Source organism: Xyrauchen texanus, chromosome 11 (assembly GCF_025860055.1).
Source record: "Xyrauchen texanus isolate HMW12.3.18 chromosome 11, RBS_HiC_50CHRs, whole genome shotgun sequence".
In the NCBI taxonomy this organism is placed as follows: Eukaryota; Metazoa; Chordata; class Actinopteri; order Cypriniformes; family Catostomidae; genus Xyrauchen; species Xyrauchen texanus.
In genome coordinates this window covers 19,730,230-19,756,165 of record NC_068286.1, presented here as the reverse complement: position 1 = coordinate 19,756,165, position 25,936 = coordinate 19,730,230, and the positions used below count along the sequence as shown (strand labels likewise).

Below are 25,936 nucleotides of genomic sequence, written 5' to 3'. Positions count from 1 at the left end.
GTAACTACACTACCCGCTGTGCTGTAGACCCGCTCTGATGGAGTACTGGTAGCACATATGCACAGATATTTCCGTGACAGTCTTGCCATGAACAGAAACCTTTTGTCGTTCGTTTTCCACCAAGTCAGCGGGTAGTCTTCCCCATCAATGGCCATTTCCTGCAGGTACATGGTCATTTCTGCCTCGACCTTTTGCTCATCAGTGAGTAAAATAATGAAATAATAGTTTTTAAGTGGAAAATAGTATTTATGTAAAGAGATATATTAAAATAAAAAGTGCACAACTCTTCTTAAGTGAAAGCTAAAAAAAAAAAATGCTTCACGTGTCGTGCAACCTAGCCTACTGATAAAGCGCCGACGAGTCATTAGTTGGGTTAGTAAAATAACGAAATTATATAATCCCCCCCCAATTTAGGGGACATCGCCCAACCCTACTATACGAGAGAAATTGATGGACATGCGAATAGAATAAATTTTTTCTCGCTGTGGGATAAAAGTGTCTCCATGTGTCAATGTAACCATTCTGAACCATAAACTCAGAAAATATCTTTGACATGGCAGAGGGAACGTTCATAACAGTATTGACTGTGCCGGTTCAGAAAAGTTAAGAGGACGCCAACACCAGACCTCCTCCTCAGTCACGAACCCGCCCCCTGCTGGGCGCGCGGAGCAAGGTAAGTGCTTTGAGTCTATTCTCAGCACCAGAGCCTCGGGACGTTACATTGCTTCCCGACGCCGCATTACCTGTTCCGCACCGCTGCGAAGCCCCTCCGGGCACGTCCAAAATACTCATCCCCTTGGTGCCCCTAGCACAGAGTTTAGAGGCGTGGCTTTCACTGCCCAGCCCGTCACGCTGGCTGCACCGGACCATTCGACTCGGTTACGCAATTCAGTTTGCCAGGCCCCCGCCCCCCTTTGTGGGCGTTCATTTTTCCGCAGTACATGGCGAACATGCCCAGTCCCTGCACGAAGAAATCGTGGTCCCAGGCACCTCAGCCGTTTGGGGCTTCAGGTCAACTGGGAAAAGGTTTGGAGTTAGACTCAGTCTCAATGACAGCATGTCTCTCCAACGAGCGTGCTCAGTCGGTGCTGAAATGCCTCGCTTCCTTCCAGCCAGGTCCCTCTAAAATGATTCCAACAGCTCCTGGGGCATATGGCATCCTCTGCGGCAGCCGCGCCGCTGGGGTTGATGCATATGAGACCACTTCAGCACTGGCTCCTGACTCGAGTCCCGAGACGAGCATGGCGCCGTGGCACGCACAGTGTGAAAGTTACCACCGCCTGCCACCAAACCTTTAAACCCTGGACGGAACTCTGCTTTTTACGGGCAGGAGTACCCTTGCAGCAGGTGTCCCGACGCGTTCTGGTCACAACCGACGCCTCCAAATTGGGTTGGGGCGCCATGTTCAATGGGCATGCAGCCGCAGGCAGTTGGAACCGGGCCCCGCTGCGTTGGCACATCAACTGCCTAGAGCTGCTGGCTGTTTTCTTTGCCCTGAGGAAGTTTCTCCCGTTAATTCGAGCTCTAGACGCTCTGAGCAGTTCTTTGTCTGCTTCGGGGGACAGCAGAAAGAGAACGCTGTCTCCAAACAGAGGCTTGCCCACTGGGTTGTCGACGCCATTTCATTGGCTTATCACACCCAGGCCGTGTCCCCCCCTTGCGGGTCCGAGCTCACTCCACCAGGAGTGTTGCGTCCTCGTGGGCACTGGCCATGGGCACCTCCCTAGCAGACATCTGCAGAGCAGCAGGGTGGGCAACACCTAACGCTTTTTCGAGATTTTACAATCTCCAAGTTGAGTCAGTATCGTCCCATGTTCTCTCAGGTCCGAGCCCGTAGAACTCGGTAACACGCTGACAATCTGGCCGGGTGAATCGCTTGCGCCTGGTGCCCTTTCCCTCATCCGAGGTAAAATAGTGCGCCTCTGTTCCCAGGAGATCCCGTCTTCGGGTCCCTGGTTGACTCCTCCCTAGCCCTTTTGGGTCCGCAGTTCAGCGGAGGAACTCACCGACCCAAGCCACTACGGGTACCCAATCTACCCTGTACTGGAATAGGTGCTCCACAGGTAAGGCCTCCTGTTCGGACTCCCCCTGTGTGTAATTCCGCGGTACTGTCCCCTCACGAGCGGACCCCCATGTCTCCCTTAGGCAGTTACAGCTGCCTCGGTCGCCATGCTGTAAGCTTCCCCCCTCTACGAAGCTGGATCTACCACCGCACCAACTTTCCCACATAGGTCCTAAGCAGGCCATGTGATGTATTTGCTACTCTTTGCCTCCCCTGCAGGATAGGTGTGGCCTCCGCAGGGTCTTCTCCCCCTGAAAGAAGGGGTAAGACCCCCTTACGTTAATGCATGTAACGGCCCCGGCTGTAGTTGCTCTATGCGAGAAACATGAGAGAAAAGAGGCCCAGCCAGGCTTGGCCCGTTCCCAGGTTGGCGGCCATCACCATGTTCCCCCCTCCAGGGTAACCAGAAGGACTCTGATGGCTTGAATGGGGCATTGGGGAAGGGTACGTGCAGTCTGATACAGCTGGTCGCCTTTGCACATAAGAATACCTGCCCGCTCCTGTATCAACAGTTCACGTACACGGCTCAGCGCATGGCACGTTTAAAAGTGGACCCCTAGTGTCACTTCTCTGACACAACATGGAGAGAGCGACAGAAGGGGAACGTCTAGGTTACGTATGTAAACTCCCTTCCCCGATGGAGGGAACGAGACATTGTGTCTTACCCACCACGTCGCTGAGCCGAGCCACTGTTGTAGCCAGACCATTTCCGGCTCCTCAGAAAAATCCTGAATGAACTCCCGTATTCGCCCCGCTTAAATACCCATATGTCCGGGGGCGGGATATGCAAATACCGGCTGCCAACTTCTCATTGGCCTTTTTTCATAGATCAGAGGTGTATATCGGTGCTCAAGAGAGACCCCTAGTGTCGCTTCTCTGACACAACGTCTCGTTCCCTCCATCGGGGAACGGAGGTTTCATACGTAACCTAGACGTACTTCTCACATAGGCTGTTTCTCACAGCTGTAAATGCCGCCCTCTTTTTAGCAACACTGGAGTTGAAGTCAGGGAAATTGAAGACCTTACGGCTCTTATAGAAGAGTTGTTACCTATTCAAACGGCGAACAGACTTTTCTTTGTCGTTAAAGTAGATAAACCGCACAATCTTCACTCCCAGTCAGCCGAAGGCACAGGGCCAATACGATGCGCTCTATCCAGCAGCGGGGGAGTTGGAAAGATTTCTGATCTGAGCACGGTCTGGAAAAATTATGACATGAAGGTAACCGGATCGCTCCCTTCTGTTTGCTCAGTTATGCCTATGACCCGAAGATTGCAACACCGAGAGCGTGACTCCAAGTCCTCCACTTTGTCGGTGAGTTGTTTGTTAGCCAAATTCAACTTTAGCACCATCTGTTCCAGTGCTACAATGCGGTCGCTGCAGTCGTTCAAGTGCTGATTAAGCTTGTCAATCTGCCGTCCTTGTGACTCAATGATTGATTTAAAAATCTCAAAAGACGCAACAACTGGGGCAAGAGTGGAGTCAGTGGCTGTTTTTACCTGTTCTGCAATGGTAGATGATAGCTCGGAGATCAGAGTGACACAGAGATTTTCCAGATCCAGCGGCAGCTTGTCGCCATGAGCCTCTATCACGGTCGTTGACGATTTAAGTTTCCGTTGCCTTTCAGAAGCCATAAATCTTTCCCATCTACAATTTTAGAATGTGTAATTAAATAAAAGAACCCACCAAGTATCTTAAGTCAAGTCAAGTCAAGTTTATTTATAAAGCACACTTAAAAACAACAAATGTTGTAACCAAAGTGCTGTACAATTTCTTACAAACATTAATAACAGAATTTAATAGAACTTATAAAATGTTAAAAAGAAACAAATGAATAAAACATTATAAAACCTACACAGAAAACTCTTATAATTCTCAAACAATATTAAAGGTTAAAGAGAAAAAATGTGACTTAAATTTTGATTTAAATTTCGGCAGTGAGGAGGAAGACCTAACAGCAAATGGGAGTGCATTCCACAACCTGGGGGCCGCAACTACAAACGCCCGATCACCTTTAGTTTTCAAACGGGAATGAGGAACAGAGAAGAGTAACTGATTTGATGATCAAAGAGACATAGTAGCTTCAAGTAGCCTGAAAGATATAATTGTAAGACAAAATGCTCCGGAGCCCACTTCACATGCGTCTTCTCTCTCACATGCTCAACCGGAAGTACACAACCAGAGTTATTATTATTTTTTCAATTTGTCCATTCAATTTAGTTTAGTTTTATCTAAAATTATGGGTGAAATAGATTTAATGTCATTAATGAAATACATTTAATAATGCCCACAGAATTAAATACAACAACATAAAATACAAACAGATAAGATCAGATACCATTAAAAAAATATTTATATACTACAGTACTACACTTCACACTTTTCAGCCCTGCTTTGTCCAGGTGTAGCCTACTTCCCTAAAGCCAAGATCAAATTTATGACAAACTCACCTTGGGCTGATGTTTTGTTCTTTTCACATTCTATTTAGTATGGATAATAGGTGAATAGATACTTCTCCCCTCACTTGTGTTCTTCATTGGATTTTTGGATTTTTTTGCCATTGAATCGCAAGTGTTACCATTGAAATGCGGCTTTACAGGTAACACACAGACATTGCGATACAAATACGTGACAGACTGAGTTGTACAATTTCCACCATGGTCTATTTTATCCATCATATTAGTTTAAATGATACATAGTAAATTTGATTTTATCTTGATATAGTCAACATTTGCAAAAATTATTTGCAGAGTTGGGGAACGTTCTTTCCAAAGTGTACATATGTTACTGGTATTTCTGGATGAGAGAGGCAGAGCACGTCTTTGAAATGGCAATCTCTCTCCCACACACACATACTGTCACGATTCCCTTGTTGACTGCCCTGGGTTTCACTTGTCTTTGTCCAAAACTACACTTCCCATGATCCCCGGCCCTCATCACTACCAGCCCTGTGTCATTGTGCTCACCTGATTGTAGTTTGTCATCATCATGTCTCCAGTGTATATAACCCTGTTTGTTCTCCAATCCCTTGTTGATCGTTGATGTTTCTGGATGCTTGTTTTGCCTGTTTCCCTGTTTATGTCCTCTGTGTTTTTGTTCCTCCGTGTTTGTTTTATTTTTCCCAATGTGGATATTTCCTTTGTTCCTGTTTTGTCGTGTTATGATTTTTTGCTTTAATAAAGACCTACTGCGATTAGATCCTCGCCCCTCGTCTGCCTTCCTGCTCATCGTAACAGAACGATCGACCAACAATGGATCTAGCAGGGTTCCTCAAGGAGCTGACGCAGGTGGACTTGTCTGTCCGGGAGTTCTCCCACTTCTTTGCCAGCGTGGCCAGTTACACCGGCTGGGATGACCATACTCTGAAGGTGGCGTACCGGTTCGGTGTACCCAAACACCGGTGGTGGGAATTACCGGAGACCGGAGATTACACCTGGCAAGAATATGTGGGACTCATCATAGAGGAATTCGCTTCCAGGGCTCCGTCTCTCGAGCCTCCCAGGGCTCCTCCTCTTGAGCCTCCCAGGGCTCCGCCTCTCAAGTCTCTCGAGCCTCCCAGGGCTCCACCTCTCGAGCCTCTCGAGCCTTCCAGGGCTCCGCCTCCCAGGGCTCCGCCTCCCGAGCCTTCTAGGGTTCCACTTCCCGAGCCTCCCAGGGCTCCGCCTCTCGAGCCTCCCAGGGATCCGCCTCCCGAGTCTCTCGAGCCTCCCAGGACTCCGCCTCTCGAGCCTCCTGAGTCGTAAGGACATATATGCTTGAAAACTGATGCGCAGTATCAAATACACAGAATGTATGACAATACTAACTGTAGAGAGCACATAAAAGACAAAGACAAATCTCAGACATTTAGCAATTTTGAAATCATGTCCGGACTCTTTTTTCAGTTCTGAAAAGAAGACATGTCTGGGGAAAAAAGGATGTATGGTCACCCTATGTTACATAATGTTTTTGTTTGTTTGTATTTCATTGCATCACAAATGCCATGGACTCGGCTGGACTATGAAAAAAAATTTCAAGTCCAAAAGGCTCGAGTCCGAGTCGAGTCAGAGTAAAAATGCATCTGAGTCTGTGATGTCCAAGTCCATTAAAATTGGACTTGGTACTCCGAGTCCGAACTCGAGTACCCCAACTCTAGTGTAAGGGGAACTTGAATTTAGGTGTGTCCAAAATTTGAGGGATCGTTTTTCAGTATGTATAATTAAGAGGCACCTGCCTAGTTCAGCCTGGCATGCATAAGTAGGTGATCTGAACTTTTAGAATGTGTCTACAGAATTCTGCGTGCAGGGATTCTATGGGTTGTCTGTCCCATCTAGAGTAATCTGCCAGAAAGTTGCTGTGTTTCCCAGAGTGAATGCTTATCTGGTTTCCTGTAATCTCTCTTTTTTCTGGAATATCATAATTTTATTTTTTCAAATTGACTGTCAGGGCCCAGTTCTGACAGTAGTTCTCCAGCAGGTCCAGGTGCTGCAGTACTCCTTGTGCAGTAGCTGACAGCAGCCCCAGATCATCTGCATAGAGAATAAATCTAACTTATTTACAATAAGAATGGGTGTTGCAGATTGTTCCAGATGCACTGCTAACATATTAATGTAAATGTTGAACAGAGTTGGATGCAAACTGCATCCTTGTCTCACTCTATGCCCTTGAATGAAGAATTCTGTTCTTTTATTGCCAATTTTAACTCCACACCTGTTGTCCAAATGCATAGATTTGATAGTGCTGAACATTTTACCCCCAATGCTGGATTGTAAAATATTATAATATAGACCATCATGCCAAATGGAATAAAAAATAATTTAAATCAACAAAACATGCATAAAGTTTGTCTGTGCTTTTTTGATGAACATGCTGGTTGACTATCGTATGTAGTGTTTTAATATGGGCAGGGGTGCGGTGGTTTGGTAGGATTCCAATCTGACTCTTACTCACGACATTGTACTTGGAAAGGACGGCCTGTATCAGGATACAACAGAAAGTCTTCCCCAGATTACTGTTCCCACAAATGTCTCAGTAGTTATTGGGGTTGAATTGGTCTCCACTCTTATATAATGGGTGTATTAAGCCCATACTCCAGGTATCAGGAACGTAGCCAGTTTGCAGAACCAGATTGAACAGATTAACCTCCTTCATTCAGGGTTGTGCTTTAGCATTTCTGTTCTAATGTTGTCAGTGGTGGAGCTATGGAGTGGCCAGGACCATGGACCGAAACCTGGCCACCCCACTTGCGATTGCTGTTTTAGTCATTTAGCCATTTGTTTATTGGTCATTGCTCCTGGAAGAGCCACTATTGATGGACTTCATGTCATCATGTGCCCTTCTGTAGTTACTACGGTGATTAACAAATACCTATTAAAGTAAAAAGCAGATTTGTACAGTTTCAGAAGGCTAATATCAAGTTTTTTACAGTGCCAGCATGGTCATGTAAATTACATCAGTTTTAAACTGTAAAATGTACAGGTTGTTCTGTAAAGTTGTTTACATTTTTACTGTAGTTTTCACATAATAATTCTGGCAATTATCACAGCTGCCAGTTTTTTTTTTTTTTTGTAAAAACAACAGGATTTATTTTTTACAGTGCATGTAACCAATTGTAATATATATATATATATTTATACTTTTATGTAAAAAGCTGATTTGACTATGCAGCATGTGAGGTTGTGATGTGGAATGTGGCTCTGTGTTTGCTCAGAGATGCAACTGTCCATGAGCTTTGCATTTGAAGTGCCGAGCTCAGCATCTCTTCACACATACTGAGGGTTGGCTTAATTATCTTTTGTGTTTAGAGTCTGTTTAAAGTCTTATACACTCATGTGATCAAAGCTATGAATGCCTTTGCTTCTGATCTCCAGCAAGAGGCAGCTCTGTGGAATTTTGAAGAGTTTTACATTATAGCTGGTGATACTGCTTATCACTGCAAACAAACTTTGTTGAGTGATGGGTAAATTGACTCATTAAGAGAGGGTGATGGAGGGTTCATAACCCCTGTGATTGTTCCACAGTCCCATGTGAGTGGGATCCATATTACTATATTTCCAAGATTTGTCTCTCTCCACATACACTGTGTCAAATAGATGCCATCGCATTCTCATTTTGGGTCATTTTTTTTCCATCAGTATTAGTGACCCCATCTGGAGTCTTCCTGATTAATTAGCTTAATTTCTCAGCTTAATAAAGCCTGTGCCTTGGGAGTCTCTCCCTCCCATTTATTTTTGAGGCAACTGAGTGAAATTGAGATTTTATGATCCACGTGGCAATTAAATGATATGGATGGTTGTGGTTCTGGGTCCGTGGCGGAACCAAACATTGGCAATGAAGATCTTTAAGGTTTTATGTGTATGCAGTGTTGACTGAATTATTTTCCTACTCTACAGTCATAAAAATACTTTAGCCTATTTTTAAGATTCAAGAATTTAAATTTCATAACAACATTCCATCAAATTGAATTGTGTAATGTTTAATACAATGAATTAAATAAAACTTTTTATTTAATTTTATTTTATTAAATAAAATTATTTTATTAATTATTTTTTATTTTATTCAAGATTACTCAATTAAATTTGATGGAATTTTGTAATGAAATTACGTAATTTTGACTTTTTTATTTGGACTGCACACTAAACACAATATACCAGAACAGACGTTTTAAGTATGCATCCAAGCCTGAGGCTGTGTGTGACTATAACGTCTAGGTTATGGATGTAACCTCCGTTCCCTGATGGAGGGAGCGAGACATTGTGTCGAAGAAGCGACACTAGGGGTCTCTCTTGAGTGCCGAATATACCTCTGATCTTTGAAAAAAGGCAGACAGAATTTGCATGTCCCGCTCCCGGACATATGGGTATAAAGGTGGGGAAATGCATCTGTTTCATTCAGGATTTTTCTGAGGAGCCGGAAATGGTCCGGTCAAAACAGTGGCTCGGCTCAGCGATGTGGCCGGGAGGACACAACGTCTCGTTCCCTCCATCAGGGAACGGAGGTTACATCCGTCTGTCGCTCACTTTGATGTTTTGTCAAAGAAGCGACACTAGGGGTCCAATTTAAATCATGCCATGCGATGAGCCGTGTACGTGTACTACTGACACAGGAGCAGGCAGGTACTTGATGTGCCAAAACGACCAGCTGTATCTGACTGCACGTACCCTTCCCTCAATGCCCTCGCTTCGCAGCGGGGCGGAGTAGGTAATACGACATCGGGAGGCAAAGGTGTGTCCCGAGGCTCTGGTGCTGAGAAAAGACTCAAAGCACTTACCTTCCTGGGCAAGCATGTCGGACATCTGGGCGTCGGCCTCAGCCTGGGCGTGCTGGCCCGAAGGCGGAAAGGCATCTTTATAATGCCGCTGTGTATTGCTCTTTTAAAGGAAAATACTCTTTTAGAGAAAATCACTCTTTTCAGGGGCAAATTGCACTGCCATGCAGAGAAGGAGAAAGCCGCCTAAGTGCGCCGTAGATCCAACAGCAGATCGCTCAGAGGTAGAGGAACAGGTGTGTGACTCGCAGCTCGCTGCATACACGACCATCTTTTACCTAACTCACAGTTTTCATTGCTGAGTGAAGGCTCACCTGCTTCAACAAGAGCATCATTTATCTTATCAAACATAGTACAGTGAATATTATGCAAACCTTTTAGTCATCCTGCATAGTCATGGACGGTCAATTGTATGTATAATTTACTCATTTAGCATTTTAATTTAATTTAGCATTACTTCGTAAAGTGTGCAACTTATGTCACACAAATTCAGCACACATGTTCACCCGAAACAGAAAATCTAAGATGTGTATTACTTTCTTTCTTTTTTCTTTTTCTTTTTTTTATTTTTAGATGAATATTTCAGCTCCATAGGCCCATTCAATGCAAGTGAATGGTGGCCAGAACACTGAAGGTCCAAAAAGCAGATCAAGTCAGCATAAACATAATCCATCAAACTCCTGTTGTTAAATCAATGTATTTTGAAGTGATCCAGTTGGTTTTGGTGAGAACAGACCAAAATGTAACTGTGGCATTCCTACAATTTGGTGGCATGTAAGTCTCCAGTACAAGTTTGTGGTATTTATATTGTTTAATAACCAATTACAAGTTTGGTAGGCTTGTTAAAAAGAATCAATTCTGTTTATAATGTTACACACTTCTGTTGACTTAAAAGTTATATTTTAAATAACTGAAATCGTTTTCAACTATTCCACTGTTATGTCCGCAAAACTGCATGTCAAACATTTTTGACAAAAAAAAAGTGCTAAATCATTGCCGTTCTATTCCCCCATACAATTAAGAGTTTAATACTACATTCTCTCACTAACATGTATTCATTTGTGATAAATATGTCATTTTAACACTGATAGTGGAGGTTTTTTGTGTGTCCCTTGATTTAATGTCCACACTGTAATGATGCTGTGACCTTTCACTGAAGATACTGTATATGTTATGAAACGATATCTCACACACTGGAGGTGGACATCAGCTATTCTGCAATATTCTTTTGAGTTTGTGACTCTTTTGTTTTATTTATGTTTTCCTTTATTTTGTGGTGTTAGTCATATGCAGTCAAGCATAACATGTTCACCCTGTTATGGGAAGATAGTGGAAATTAATGTAATTTTACAATTTCAATAAATGTTAACAGAAATAAAATCATCAATGTAAGTTTACAAATATGTTTGCTAGATATTAATCATAGTCCTGATGCTGTCCAGATGGACAAGTGTATTCATGAAACATGAATATACTTGAAAAGGACATTTGTAATTTTTTCCCCCCAAAAGTTTAAAAGCCGTAATTACACCAAATTGTAGGAATCACCCAACTCCTTTTTCACAATAAATCTTGACAGCAGTCTCCTTGGTGATCGTGATTTCAAGCTCGATTAGACTTCCTATAATGCCATCTTGCGTCCTGCACATGTGTCAAGCACTAGGAAGTGTAACCAAGCTTGAAATCATGCTAGTGCCTTGAGACTACAATGGCAAGATGTACATTAAAAGAAGTAAAATTTTGGTCTGTTCTCAACCAAAACCTTCTGGATCTCTTCAGAATACATTGATTAAACCACTGGAGTCTCGTGGATTACTTTAATGCTGACTTTATCTCTTATCTTCCTGGCCACCATTCACTTGCATTGTATGGACATACAGAGCTGAGATATTCTTCTAAAATCTTTGTTTGTGTAGAAGATAGTAAGTCATATATATCTGGGATGGCATGAGGGTGAGTAAATAATGTAAGCATTTTCATTGTTGGGTGAACTATACCTTTAAATGCAAACATGTGTATATTGTGCTAATTAGTCAGAAGTCATATGCTATGAATGTTGCACGCAGAGATTCTTCTTCTGAGGCAAGGGAGAGAGCAGAAGTCGAGGGATGTTTGTCCTGTTTTGATGCACTAGCATGCCTTTTGTCCTGACAGATATGCGCTCCTTAGGATGACAAAGCTCCATTTTCAGACCAGCTGCCTCTGCTGTAGTGCCAAGATGTGCCATTACACACAACAAACATGCCCTTTATTTTGAATAACACACATTCATTGGCTTTAAATACAAAGCAATGTCTATCAAACATGTTTAATTATGCAAAATGCCATGGCCTCTCTCAGCTACATTTTATGCAACATTAGTTGGGCAGTAATTTATATATATATATATATATATATATATATATATATATATATATATATATATATATATTAGGGCTGTCAATCGTAAAAAAATTTAATCAAATTAATTACATGGTGTCCCTATTAATTAATCGTGATTAATCGCATATACAAATCGCATATTTGCTGAGAAAGCCCATCATATAACAATAATTAAATATATATATTGATTATTCATATTTATATCAATATATAATTATACATAGTTATCTTTAAATATTTACAAATAATATATATATATATATATATATATATATATATAAAATTACAAATATTCAGGTAATTAAAATGCATTACATTCTTGTAGCAGAAGAGTTAATCATTGATTAGACAATACAAAAAGTGGCTTTAGAATACAATGTATTGTTTACTACCATATTATTGGTAAGTCAATCATTGGCATACAGTTCACAGCAATCCATTTCACAAGTTAATTTGTCAATCAGTTTGAGATTTATTATGAGGGCTTGTTTAAGGACCCAGTCAATTTACACCTACATCAGACATGCTTGTGTAGCGTCTCGGGTGCGTTGTGTCATAAACATAAAATGTTTACTGCTTACTGCCCTCTGGAGTAAACAGGTGGTACTACAAGCTTGCATTTTTTCAGGAATCTTCCTCATTATGGTCCGGGGACATGCGATTAATAGCGTGAATTTTTTTTACATGTTATTTTTTGTAAAATTAACCACACTGAATTAACACATTAAATCGACAGCCCTAGTATATATATATATATATATATATATATATATATATATATATATGTATATATGTGCTTGCAAAGGAAGCCTTTTATTCTTGTGTATTTATTTACTATGGCCTTTTGGGTTTTGAACAAAGTAGCCCTGGAACATGGGAATGAATACTTGCTAGCTGTTGCATTGGAATTTGTGCAAAAAAAGAAAATACTTTGCCTTGGACCTTGTCCAACACCATAGCTGAAAAGTGGAGAGAGAGAGAGAGCAGGGTCACGAATGGGCTAAGTGCACTTTTTATTCCTCCCGGTGCATTAACCCTATGCAGTCTCTGGTCTCTTGGATGGTATTCAGATATTGGTTGTGTATTATGACATTTGGCTGCTGATAGAACTTTTGTACATGTGCATAGGTGTACCAGCTTTGCTACAATTAATTCTAGATCTCTAGAATTTTGTAAAATAGTGCTCTGATTACTAGTGTGTTCTCTTTGGTCATTATTACATTAAATAAAGTAAAAATAGGTCCAAACCCTCAGAAAATGTCAGTTTACTTCATGAAAATATACAAATCTCCCATTTTAATCTATCTGAATCAAATCTGAATCTGGAGTCTTTACTTCAAACATAAGCCTTTTTCACCTTATGCTTGAAGTGAAGAGGAGATAATGGACGATTCACATTTTCAATAAATACATTTTTTGTTAATAACCAATCACTTCTTTAGCATACAAAGAATTTTGCACTAAAACATCATTCCGTTCATCTTATTTGTTTCTTTTTGGCAGGAGAGAGCTATGTGTGTTCTTCCAATGAACCCTACCGTAAAGTGGACTACACCAAGAATGTTAATCCCAACTGGTCAGTCAATGTGAAAACAGGCACATTCCGCTCGCTACCGTCTCTTACCACTTCAAAGAGCGACCTTAGAGAACGAGAGACCAAAGACTTCATCAAACCCAAGCTGGTGACGGTCATCCGGAGTGGCGTCAAACCGCGCAAGGCCGTCCGGATCCTCTTAAATAAGAAGACGGTTCACTCTTTTGAGCAGGTGCTTACGGACATCACTGATGCCATTAAACTTGACTCTGGAGCTGTGAAGAGACTCTACACTCTGGAGGGCAAACAAGTAAGTGATAGATATAAAAAGCCATTTATAAAATAATTTTAATAAAGATGTTAGACAAAGCCAAGGGGGGTTAAATTGGTCTCGATGCTGCCGAAGGGCATCACTATTCCAAATGTTTGCTGAGTGAGTGAGTGGGTGGTCAGTTTATTCTCTGTCATTCTCAATTATGTCAAACTTGGTTGCAGTACTACCAATTCAACATTATTAAGGATGAATATAAACATATTGTTTTGTCCTCCGATGTGCCAGATTGTCCTTTTGCATTTAATTGCTTTTAATAAATGTGAATGTTTCCTTGTCACCACCCTCAAGGGAGCCTCAACTAATGATCTGGACTGCTGCATGCAGTATTTACATATAGATAGTTCAGAATTATACATCACAAGGTGGTAATGACCACCTGAACCCTATTTAATGGTGAACACGCTTGAGCTCTACCGGACAGGAAATCCAGATGGGTCTTTATTCACGTCTGTGGTTGTTAAGACTATAAAACTTTATTACGTCTTCTTTGTTTTATTTGTATGGTTATGGCTCAAAACACACACTCTAAAACAGGGGTTCCCAACCTTTGTTTTTTTTCCGGCTGAACCCATATGACCTTAATTACTTCTCAGGGGTATTTAGTGGTCACATAATTTAATACATTTAATTTCTGTCATACTTTGGCTTCATATTATTAAAGGAATAGCTCACACAAAAATTCAATCTGTCATAATTCTTTTCCCCTCATGTAATTTCAAACCCATATGAAATTCATTTTTATGCAGAACATCAAAAAGAGATTTTTATTTGATTTTATTGAAGATGACCCTATTTATTTTTAAGACAATGGCAGTGGATAGTGCCTCACATTATAGCCCATTTGAGGACCTAATGGATCTTAAAAATAGTGTTGATAAAACCATACGTGTTTGGTACGACATGAGGGTGAGTGAAATATCTATACTTTTAATTTAAATCCTGTGATTTGGTTTTCATAATAATTTTTGTAGGTAAACATATTGGTTTTGTCATTGAGGTAAAAGTACTTAAATAACCGAATATCAGCAATATCTGAACAAAATCAGACAGAAGGACACATTGGAGTAGTTCTTATCTCTTGTGTTTGTATAATTTTGAGGATTGGCAGAAAGCACAATTGACCTGTATATTCAGTTAGTGACAGGGACACTGAGAATTCATCCATGGCCTTCCCAATAGAGACACTATTCAAGACAGATTGTGTCCCAGTGTTTATACTTTCTCTTTTCATCTGTCCACCCACGCGTTCCTTCCTGTCTATTTGGCTCTGTGTTGTTTGCGTTATGCTTTAAAGCTTCAGGCACAACTGGTCTGTTCCCAAACTTAGTGAGCTGCCTCGCTGTTTCCTGCCTACATAGGAAACCAAACTGAAATTAAGCCTCATAAGAGAGCGATTTGGAATGCTCTAAATAGGCGGCAACTCTGTGCATCATTGAAATAGCGCTCCTCACACGCAGCACAAGACTCGACTCACAACTGATTTCAATACAGGTAAAGCGAGAGGGACAATGCAATGCAGTTGCTGTGCAGTGTGCATGTGCAGAGATGCAATCCAGTAGTCATGCACACAGGCGATAGGCAGCACAAAAGGCATTTACACTTAAAGTGGATGTTTACATGGATTTATACAGTAGGCACTGATATATTTCAGCACTGGTCTAAAAATGTAGAATATGTAATATAGTAAAAAGGTAATTTTTTGCTTGTCTTGGTGTAAAATGAAGGCATTGCATGATTAAATTGTTTGTTTGGTGTGCTTGCTGCTGCATTCATGAACTCTAATTGAGTGACAAAGCGCAACTGTAAAGTCGTAAATGTCCCATTCAAAATGTTCTCAATAAATTACAAATTTATTTAAACTTGTTTAATTAAAACCAGTAATGTAACGAAAGGAACATTGCCCATTGTAACAAATAAAAATTAATAAAAAAATCACTTGAACTTTACTTGAGTAAGACTAAAAAGTACCCATTATTAAACCTATCTTAAAAGTACATTTTCTCCAAAAATTTACTCAAGTAAATGTAACAGAGTAAATGTAGTGCATTACTACCCACATCTGTCAAAAGTCATGCCGGCCGGGGGTTTACTGGAGATCTTATTAGCCGCACAAGCAGGGCAAGCGTCTACAAACCGGCATCCATCCTATGCTAGTGGTGACCACCAGAATAGCTGTCTAATGAGCGTCTGGGTGTGAGCTGCCCCTGTATGACAAGTGATGATGGATGAATGTCCAAACTGTAGGATGTGTGTCTGAACTGATCACAGAACAAACAACCGAATCGTTGGACACATAGCGGGAGACGCGGTGTTTAGTAGTGCAGCACAAACTATAGCCTCCACATCCCAGGATACTATCCCCACCACCCGAGTGGAAGGTAGGATGGTATCCGGTGGGAAGAGTTGGGCTTGAAATTCTTAGAGCCCAGGCAATAAGAAAGGATGAAGTTGAAACAGGTGAAAAATAGTGCCTAGACAGGCGCGCTGGAGTTTAGACATTTAGCACTACGAATGTACTCTAGGTTCTTATGATCAGTCCAGACCACAAAAGGTACCTCTGAACCCTCTAACTAATGACACCACTCACCCAAAGCCAGCCGGAGAGCCAGCAATTTTCTGTTACCGATGTTGTAGTTCCGTTCAGCTGGCGTTAAGTGGTGCGGAAAAAAAGCACACGGATGCATCTTTCCATCCGAGGAAGAGTGCTGCAACAAGACCACTCCAATACCAACCTCCGACGCATCCACCATATATGAATAGGTGCAGTAGAAAACTTTGTCTTCTTTAATTTAGAAAACAAACAAAATCAGTGCAGGTGGAGGTGAGATCCTTCAGAAACGCGGCGAGTAGGCTGTAATTGCGAATAAACCTACAATAGAAATTTGTGAATCTTAGAAACTTCTGCAAAGCCTTGCTGGAATCTGGGGTTGGCCAATCAGAGACTGCTCTGACCTTGGCAGGGTCCATGCACACTCTGACAGATGAAACGATGAACCCCAGGAATTCAACCGACTGTGCATAAAAAGTGCACTTCTCTGTCTTGACAGACAGCCGATTCTCTAGCAGTCGCTGAAGCACCTGCCTTTCATAAGACCCTGGAAGACAGTTGGGCGTTAACCAATCCGAAAGGCATAACCAAATATTCGAAGTGCCCCCTATGGGTGTTACAAGCCGTTTTCCATACATCCCCCTCCTTGATCCGGACAAGGTGATAAGGATTGCGTTAGTTAAACTTCGTGAAGACGGGCACTCCCTGAAAGAGTTCGAAAACTGAGGACATCAATGGCAAAGGATAACGATTCTTCACTGTAATGTCATTCAGCCACCGATAATCAATGCAAGGTCTAAACGAACCATCATTCTTCTCCACGAAGAAGAGCCCCGCCCCTGCCAGCGAAGAGGAAGGGAGGATGAGCCTGGCTTCCAGAGAATCATTGATATAACTGTTCATGGTCGCTGCTTCTCTTTATGAGAAATATAAGCCCTCCCGACATGCATGGGCTCTAACTCTGATGATGATGATTCCGATGTCTTGGCAGAATTCCGATGAGTTGGCAGAACTCTGGACTGGGTATGGTGGTCAGCTGCCTGGGCAGGTGGAGAATGGTGGCGGCGGCATATGGCCAGACGTTTATCGACTCAGATGGCTAGGTCCACCAAGTCAGGTCCAAGGGATATATTTCGTCCTGGATGTTGTCAGAAAGCCCATGCAGAAACAGGTCCCACATGGCATGATCATTCCACTCACAAGATGCAGCAAAGATGCGGAACTCGATGGCATAGTCTGCGAACCACTGAGCTCCCTGAGACAGTCTGGATATAACCCTCAACTCCTCAAAACCTTGAGTCGAGCGATTGAACACTCGGTGGAGCTCCATGGCGAATGCTTGGAATGAATTGCAACAGGGATTTCTGTTGTCCCACATGGCGGTTCCCCATTCACCAGCCCTTCGGCGAAGACCGATATAACGCATGCCTTCATTTTTTCCAGCGGGACAGCAGAGGGCTTCAATGTGAAGAACAAGAAAGACTGCATGACCCCGCCTCACCTGAGAACAGGCTGGAGGGTTGAGTCTCTAAGCATCCAGAAACATATGGAACCGCCAGAACCGGTGTGGGCACTTCCTGGGTGGGACCGGCATCGGGAGGCTGGCGGAGTTTTTGAATTCAGAGGTGAGCTCAGCGAGCTGCGATGACATCATCTCCAGAGCCCAGTTAGAAGCAGAGATTTGATCCTGCTGATGTCCCAGTAAAGTTCCCTGCTGAGAAGAAGAGTGGATTCCTCCGCTGTATCCATCCTGGCTAGATTGTTCTGCCAGAATGAGACAAAGAGACCCAAGAGCAGAGGAAAAGTTGAAAGAATTTATTCACAATAAATAATCATTTCAACTGGGCTGGTGAAGTGTGGAGGACCCGGCACTGACTGCCCGAAATGTGCCTTTTTACCAGCTGTAAACAGTGTCTAAAATTACTGCAGCCAGAGCTAGGGAATGCTATAAAACGACATCTGGAGGAAGTCCCACCCATACTCGTTTCTCCAGTAAGACCCCCAAGAAAATGGTGGAAAACCTCTTAGGAACTGTTGACATGACATCTCTTTGAATTTTTGTATGAACTTGTGGGTTCCATTTTGTATGCTCTTTAGTAAACTGCCATTTTTCAAACCGTTCCTCAAATTTCTCTAAAAGGCTCCACCAGTATGATAATCTTAGGGAGCCTCAAATGATGCCTCAAGTATGTAAGAGAATGAGAAACTGATCAGCGAATCATATCAGAAAATTTGACCGCCCTCACTTTGTTCTTACACTGTACTATACTGAATGCCAGGTTAGTAGTTCCATACCATCTTTTCCTTTTGGTCATACCTGTGGGTGATTTACCTCACTCAAAACTGTCAACAACTATTGTTCCTTCCTTTACAACATGGCTACGTCATTGTAAACCTAGAATGACTTCCTTCTGAGTTTGAGATGTATCTTTATGTTAAGATATTGCAGCATTTTTCTGCAGGTGTTTAGATGTGTTTTTCTTTCAAATCAGGATACTGGATACAAATTAAGATAAAGACTGCGCAGCCTCCACATTCTGATGAAAGATGGTATATGCAGGATTGGGGGGGGTTACTTTTGAAATGTATTCCACTACAGATTACAGAATACTTGCTGTAAAATGTCATTTGTAATGTATTCCATTAGATTACTCAAGGTCAGTAATGTATTCTGTATCTTTTTCAATTGTTTTGACTATAAAAACTCGAACTCGGACAAAATACGCATGTTAAAAATTAATTCTCTGATAAACCTAAATATCTTATGCAGTGTTGTTTCTAAAACAAGATTAATCAAACTGATCTTGTTTTAAGATTTTTAGATATTTTTTCAAGAATACAATACAAATAGTATAATCAAGAATACGATTTTTGCCCTAATATCAAACGTCTTACTAGAAAAAATTTAATTATGATCTAACCTGAATTTTATTGAAATAAATATGATCGTGCCTAACATGTGCATGTAAAATGGCTGGAAATAGTATTTTATCTTAGTGTAAAGCTGACAATTATTTCTGCAGCTCCAAACTTACCTCAAACTTCTCTGTCTGCTTGTATGGATATAACACTCCATAAGAAAGTGTTTCATCGCTGTTCAAATGCACTTTGGATTGCATAATTTATATGTATAGATTTTTCCATCTGAAAGGACTAAATATTAAATGAAACAAATGACAATAAAATACAAAGTATTCTCTTCAGTAATCAAAATACTTTTTGAATGTAACTGTATTGTAAATACCAATGATTAAAATTATAACTAGTGGAATACAGTTACTTTTATTTTGTATTTTAAATATGCAATCCTGTTACATGTATTTTGTTACTCCTCAACCCTGGGTATATGATCATACAGGAGCAAACAAAAAAAGCAGTTTGGCATAGGTGAATCATCCCTTATATCCCCTTCTGTTCTCCTTCAAAAAGCTGGGGTATGCACCTGGTGGAATGTGGATAGCTGATATGTCTTCATGATTTTGTCAGGGATTCGACCCAGCACTGGTGAATTGTATGTGGAGAGCTCCTGCTTGCCTGTCTGTTGCTCTAAATCTCTTTGGAATTTAGAAAGGTAACTCATCTGCATGTTCAAAATCTGTCCCGATCTACCTTAATTATGCAAAAGTGAATGGAAGAACTGCTTGGCAAAGGTGAATGCAGCATTATTATGGTAATGTTTTAGACTGGTTTGCATAACTTAAGAATGCTATGGTTGAAATAAGTCCCCCACATTGTCTTGGTAGGTGTGTGAGATTGATGTTAGGAAGAGATATTGTTTTTATTCATTAAAAGAACACAGCTCCGGCATACTTGATTCGGATTGGGTAATGGTGGCATTCAGGGGTCAATATTTGTATGTTTATGTTGTCAAATATAGTAAGAAGCAATGTAGGGTTTATTTTATGATAATGACTGTCCAAATGTACAGTATTCATTACGTGTTACGTTATTCCTATCTTGAGACCCTTCAATGATTGATAAAACTTCACATCCTACAAAGTTTACAATTTTAATATAGGAGATCATTTGTATACAATTAAATTGCACCATATGTTGTTCCAAGAGATCCTTTCCTTCCCAGCAAAGGTCTGAATAATTGTACGTAGCTGTCATATGGCTATGAAATGATATGATATATATTTTTGAAACATTATAGTCTAAAGGCAGCACGTTCCCTTGTCCTGACACAAACCTGGCTTTGTTGAACTGTCTAAATTACACATCAGATAGTTAATTTTTGTTTTCTGCAGTGTGATTAAGCAAAAGATGCCAGTATCTGCAGCGATGTCTTTGCTACTGTTTTTAAAAATAACTACATACAGTGAATCAGGCTTTATGCGACGCCTCTATAGTGGGGAGAGAGGCAATGCATGGAGAGCAGGAATAAAAGCACGTTCAGCGCTAGGGAATAAGCGAATAGCTCGGGACAGGCTCCGCTCTGTGCGTATAAATGTATGCTTACATAATACCTTAGCCAGGTGTGAAATTACTAGCACAAAAGTTTAGATCCTGATCCAGAGTTAATTGTCCTTCGGTCTGGATCCAGACCGGAGTCTGCAAATTGAGTACCACTGGTCTAAATTCTGTGAAGTAGACATTTAGCCTAAAGTGCTCTTTTGCATTATTCATTGACATTGAGCTGAGGATGAGCAGACAGAGAAGTTTACAACTAAAATATAATGACTAGTGCTATCCGTGATTGTGATGAGCATGCCATCTAGCCTGCAGCTCAGGGGTTCCTGATGTCTTTGAGTGGCTCTGCAGGAGTAGCTTCTAGCACACACATCAATGGGAAGTGGATTGTCACAGATAAGTATTAAAAATGTATGCTGGGACATCACTGCAGTGGTACCCACACCTTTTAAGTCATTTCAAGAAATTTATTTTTTACTAAGGAGAGAATTTCTCTAATCTCAACATCAGCAGCTGAGTATTTTAGTTCCAGGTTGCAAGATCAACTCAAAGTGAATAGATTTGGAAGACAAAGATCAAATAAATGAATGATACCTTTATAGTATTCTTTTTATTATTACTGTTTATTTATGAGCTTTTTACAATAATAGATAAGGACACTCAATGAGGCATGAGAAAACGAGGGAGGTTGGAATTAAGAAACAACATGATCATACAAGTCAGCATGTTTTTACCGAGAGTTTCAGTAACCTAGGAGCAGCCACTTAATGCAGACTCACTGACAAGCACCATCTCCTATCAAAATTTTTTTAATCAGCTCAAGTGATTTTACCTTTCCTTGTGGCGTGGCCAAAAGCTTGTTGCATCAGCAGCATGGAATACCCAGATTTGGATCCTGTGTTGAAACCAGAAAGTAATCACGTTCACGTAATCAGTGACAAGCGTGATTCGGATGTCGCATTTTTACCACATTTACCACAAAATTTTTACTCCACTGTTTGTTAGGTTTGTGGCTTGAGGGTCTAGTGTATTAAATATGCTTCCTCTTCCTGCACATCAGAAAACAACTCGCTTCACAATTTTGGCACCCCTCTGTGGACATTTCACATGTGCTGGTATGCCCAACAATACTTACAGCTTTGGCCACTGGGGGCAGTATTTAAAAAATTCACAGTAGCAACAGAACAAATTTAGATAAAGAAAAGTCAAGTGCTGCGTCCAAATATCCATACTACCCTACTATATAGTATGCCAAAAACAGTATGCCAATGGAGTAGTATGTCCGAATGCACTATATTCAATAAGCAGTAAACAAGATGACCCGGATGATTTACTGTTTCCGGTGAGATTCTGAATTGCGGATTAACTGGACACTTTGATCCCATAATCGCTCATGAGCTGAGGCGACATCACGTTCAAAACACTGGATTTAAAAGAATGGTGGTGAATCGTGAGTCTGATGGCTCTTCTCAACTGTAAGTGCTATTTATATACCAAGGTAATGGTTCCCTGTGCTTAAATGGTGCTTGTTTAACAAAACCTGAACAGATATTCTTTGCGGTTGTTTTTCTTACATCATATATTCGGGTCACGTGACAATGCCCCGGATGGAGTATGTCTGAAATCTATTCATACTACTTGCATGCATACCTAAAAGAACGTACTGTTTTGCTGGCAAATAAGTGCGTCCTTCATCAAATACAGTACATACTGTGTGTTAGGGTTTTCTTGACTGGTTTTACCGTTGCCCCTTTGGTTTCCATTTTTGTCCCTTTTGTTTAGCTCCACTGTCTCACTGGTCTATTGTTTAAAAGAACTACACTTCCCAGTATCCACCTGTCATCATCACTGCCATTTTGTTCATTGTGCTCACCTGTGTATCATTTGTATCATCCTGTCCTTGTGTATTTATATCCTGGTTTTTGGTTCAGTCCTTGTCTTTCGTTAAACGTTGTTAGCCCGGTGTGTTTTCCCTGCCCGTATTCTCAGTGTTGTGTTTATTTCCCCATTGAGGGTTTTCCTTTGTGTTTGTTTTGATTTTGTTAAATAAAGTAAGCCTGTGTTTAGATCCAGTCTCCTCGTCTACCTTCGCTGCCTTCTGTTCATAACACTGTGACAGTACACGCTTTTGGATGCAGCAAACCTTTTGTTTTTGATTTCACTGTGAGATCGGACTTGGATTCAAACGAGCGGGATGGACACTATGTCTCCTACAGAGTATAAATAATGTTCATAATAATTTCATATATTTTCTTAACATGTTAGGATTCAGAATGAATAATTCTAATAAAAAAAAATATAATCATAAATACAAATTAATAATGAATCATTTTTTATGAATTGGATAATTTCAATTTAATGAATAACACAATTTATTACACACCTTATCAATGCCCTTAGTGGATATTTTGATTTGTGTGGGTTTATAACTTCTAGCAGAGAAGATATAGCAAAGAATACTCTTAATAAAATAAAAAACAAATGACAATTTTTGTCCTTAATATTTCTATTATGTAGTAACTATTTAAGTCATAATATATAAAAGCCATAAAGCACTTGAGGTGATATATTGTGAATAATGTTATGGCTGAAGAGGTTGAAGGCACTTTCACATATACTGTAAAAAAAACAAATATCAGGTAACCTAAATTGTGCTTAATGTGGAAACATTAAATTGACTGGTTGTATTCTTTCTTACTAAATCAACCTGACTAATAAGGTTACAACAATTAATTGAATTTTTTGAGTGTAGCCTCTTATATCTTTTTGCTGAATTATAGTAGATTTATGTTCTTAGCAGTCCTAGGACTTAATAAGGGTGATCATGTTCTCTCTGACTAAACCGTATGTGTCCTCTGCAAAGTGAATCATAACACTGACAGGTTGAACATCTTGAAAAGTGCTTTAAGTGCTTATTATTAATTCAATTATAAAATGATTACAATTTAATTAAGATATCAATTAAAAATAATTGTGTCTGGATAATGTTAGGTGGTGAATGTTTGAAGTAAAACGGCCCACTCTTGCACTTCTTTGCAGTTTATCCTCTGTGCTGGCATTGGCCCTCACCATGATGGGGTGAGGTTAGATGTGGCTCAGTGCCACTGTACTCTCACTGTATTTCTGTTCTTAGCCTCATAGTAAGATTAAGGTCTTTGATTAATCTCTTTATCACTTTAACTGAGGTTTGACCTAAACAGATAATACAATCCTATTCATTTTCAGAAATTGGCAGGAAAGTGTTGATGGAAGAAAAAAAACATTAGCACATTAAAATATTTCTTAGAATCTTGTATTTGAGCACTGCTGAGTCTACTAGATGAAAATCCATTGAAAATCCTTGAGCTGTAACCTGTCCTACAGTTAAGCTGCTTTTGGGGTACCTTGTTGCTTTAAGGGTGTTTATGTGTGTGTGTACGTGCACGTACTAGAGAATTTCCTGTGGCATTGCGTTGACTTGAGAGCTGTTTTTGTTGGTTCAAGGCAAGCATGGCATCTCTGCATGTCATATGTATTTTGCAGCTGGCACGCCCTCACTAGGACTGTGACGAGTTTAAGGTGGCATGTCCCCAATGCACAGCTGCAAACACATCCGATAAAAAAGACACCCCCTGCTTGTCTCATTCCAGAGACTATATTATATTGCCAGAAATGCACTTTTTTCTGAAGGTGCTGATATTTTCCCGCTGGAATTGATTTTCAGTGCCATTTTTACCTTTATGGGGTCACATTTTTGTCACAGACATGCTGAGATGAAAGACCCAAATGCAGAGATGCAGGTACAAATCTTTATTAAATGAAAACCAAACAAAATACATACAAAAACTCTCTCAGTGGAGGAAAAGACCAAGTACAGCTAATAGAAAGACCGAAAAAAGCAACATAAACTGACTGAAGCTCTAGTTAGCTGAACCAACAAACAGGGAATACACACTAAACAATACAGCACAGGACTCAGCATGAGGGGAGCTTAAATAGGAAGAGGTTAAAGGGAGGCAGGTGCCACGGATAATCAGTTGATTGACGTAATTGCCATGGCAACTGGGGCTGACACCTTACATGACACCTGCTAAGCACAAGAGGAAGGGAGAGAAACACAGGGAAACAAGCAGAAAAGACAAATTGACAGATAGAGGGGGCACAGTCATGGCCAGACTGTGATGGTACAGGGTTCCTCCATTGCGACTGCCTCCTGGCAGTTAGCAAGGGGCTCCAAGCCGCAACTTGTGAGGTCGTGTAAATGCCTTATATGGTTTTCTTTTATTGGGGTAAGTTCATAAACAGTACATGCATAAACCGGTAGGGACACATAGATATTTGCCAATTACTGCAATTTTGCTTTGCATGCAAACATCTTTACCCATGTTCTTACCAGCTTAGCCAATGTGCACAAGTGTTGTGTGCATGACTGTTTGCATTTTGATGTCAAAAGCAGATAATAATCCATTGATTTAAAATATAAACATTTTCTTGCATTGTCAAATTTTTTGAATACGCAGATTTTTGGTTGTTATCAATGTTTGGTATGCATGTCAATGCACATTATTTAAAATTTGACAGTTACTATTAGACAAGCACTAAGTCTTGAATAAGCCTGTTAGGGTCACACAGTATGAGGTAAGGAGGACACTGGGACAGGATGTTTCAGGTCTCAGGTGAGCTTTTAATCACAAATTTCAGGGTAACACAGAACATCCTTCTTGAGCTTCACAAACTCTTTAGCGTCATAGCTGCTAGTCACAGCCTGCTAGTCACAGACTCCTAATCATCACAAAGTTATCACAAATCTTTAGTGTCACGAACTCAGTAGCTTCACCGTGAGACTGTCGTGCCAGACTCTCTCTCTTTCTCTGCTTGTGGCATGGTCGCTTATATGCCGCTCTCCCCATGCTCAGTGGAATTAGAGACAGGTGTTTCACGTAATCTAGCTCAGGTGTAAGCACCCTTACCTCTTTCTCTCTTTCCAGATAGACTCACAACCCCTCTTTCACAAAGCCATACCACATAGCCTTTTAATAGGGTGAAATAACCATCCAAGCCTGACCATTAACCAGGCATTGCCTAAAAATAAAAAATAAAAAAAGCCCTTCAAACAATAAATTATGAAAATTTAGGGGTAACATGCATGTTAATACAAGAGCCACTGGATGCCATCTGCTTCCGAGCCTTCCAAGTCTAATTCACGAGAGGGTGGGGTGGAGAGGTGCAGGCTGCCCACTGAGACTCCATCCAGCTCTGCTGTTACTGAACCTAAAGACTGGGGGATTTAATGTGCAGCTGGCAGGTGTGGGCCTTGTTTAGGGGGGCTATCAGATCTGTACTAGCCAACAGAAGACTCTCTCAGTCAGACACGCTCCTTAACTCCATAAATGCAGATCGCTCTTTTCCTTTCTTTTTTTTTTAGTAAAAAGCTTTGCTT

At 40.9% G+C, this 25,936-nt stretch overlaps 1 protein-coding gene across 8 annotated transcripts in view; it reads left to right on the top strand.

Moving 5' to 3' along the window:
- The window catches only part of LOC127651226 (serine/threonine-protein kinase DCLK2-like), an 82,291-nt gene that overhangs the window by 7,872 nt on the left and 48,483 nt on the right, over nt 1-25,936 (top strand). For all 8 annotated transcript variants that reach the window (XR_007971541.1, XR_007971540.1, XM_052136964.1 and 5 more), the window contains exon 2: nt 13,192-13,532. Coding sequence is in view for 6 of the 8 variants with exons in the window: in XM_052136964.1 (XP_051992924.1) it covers nt 13,192-13,532 (341 nt within the window). In the remaining 2 variants the exon portion in view is untranslated. The remainder of the gene's footprint in view (nt 1-13,191; nt 13,533-25,936) is intronic.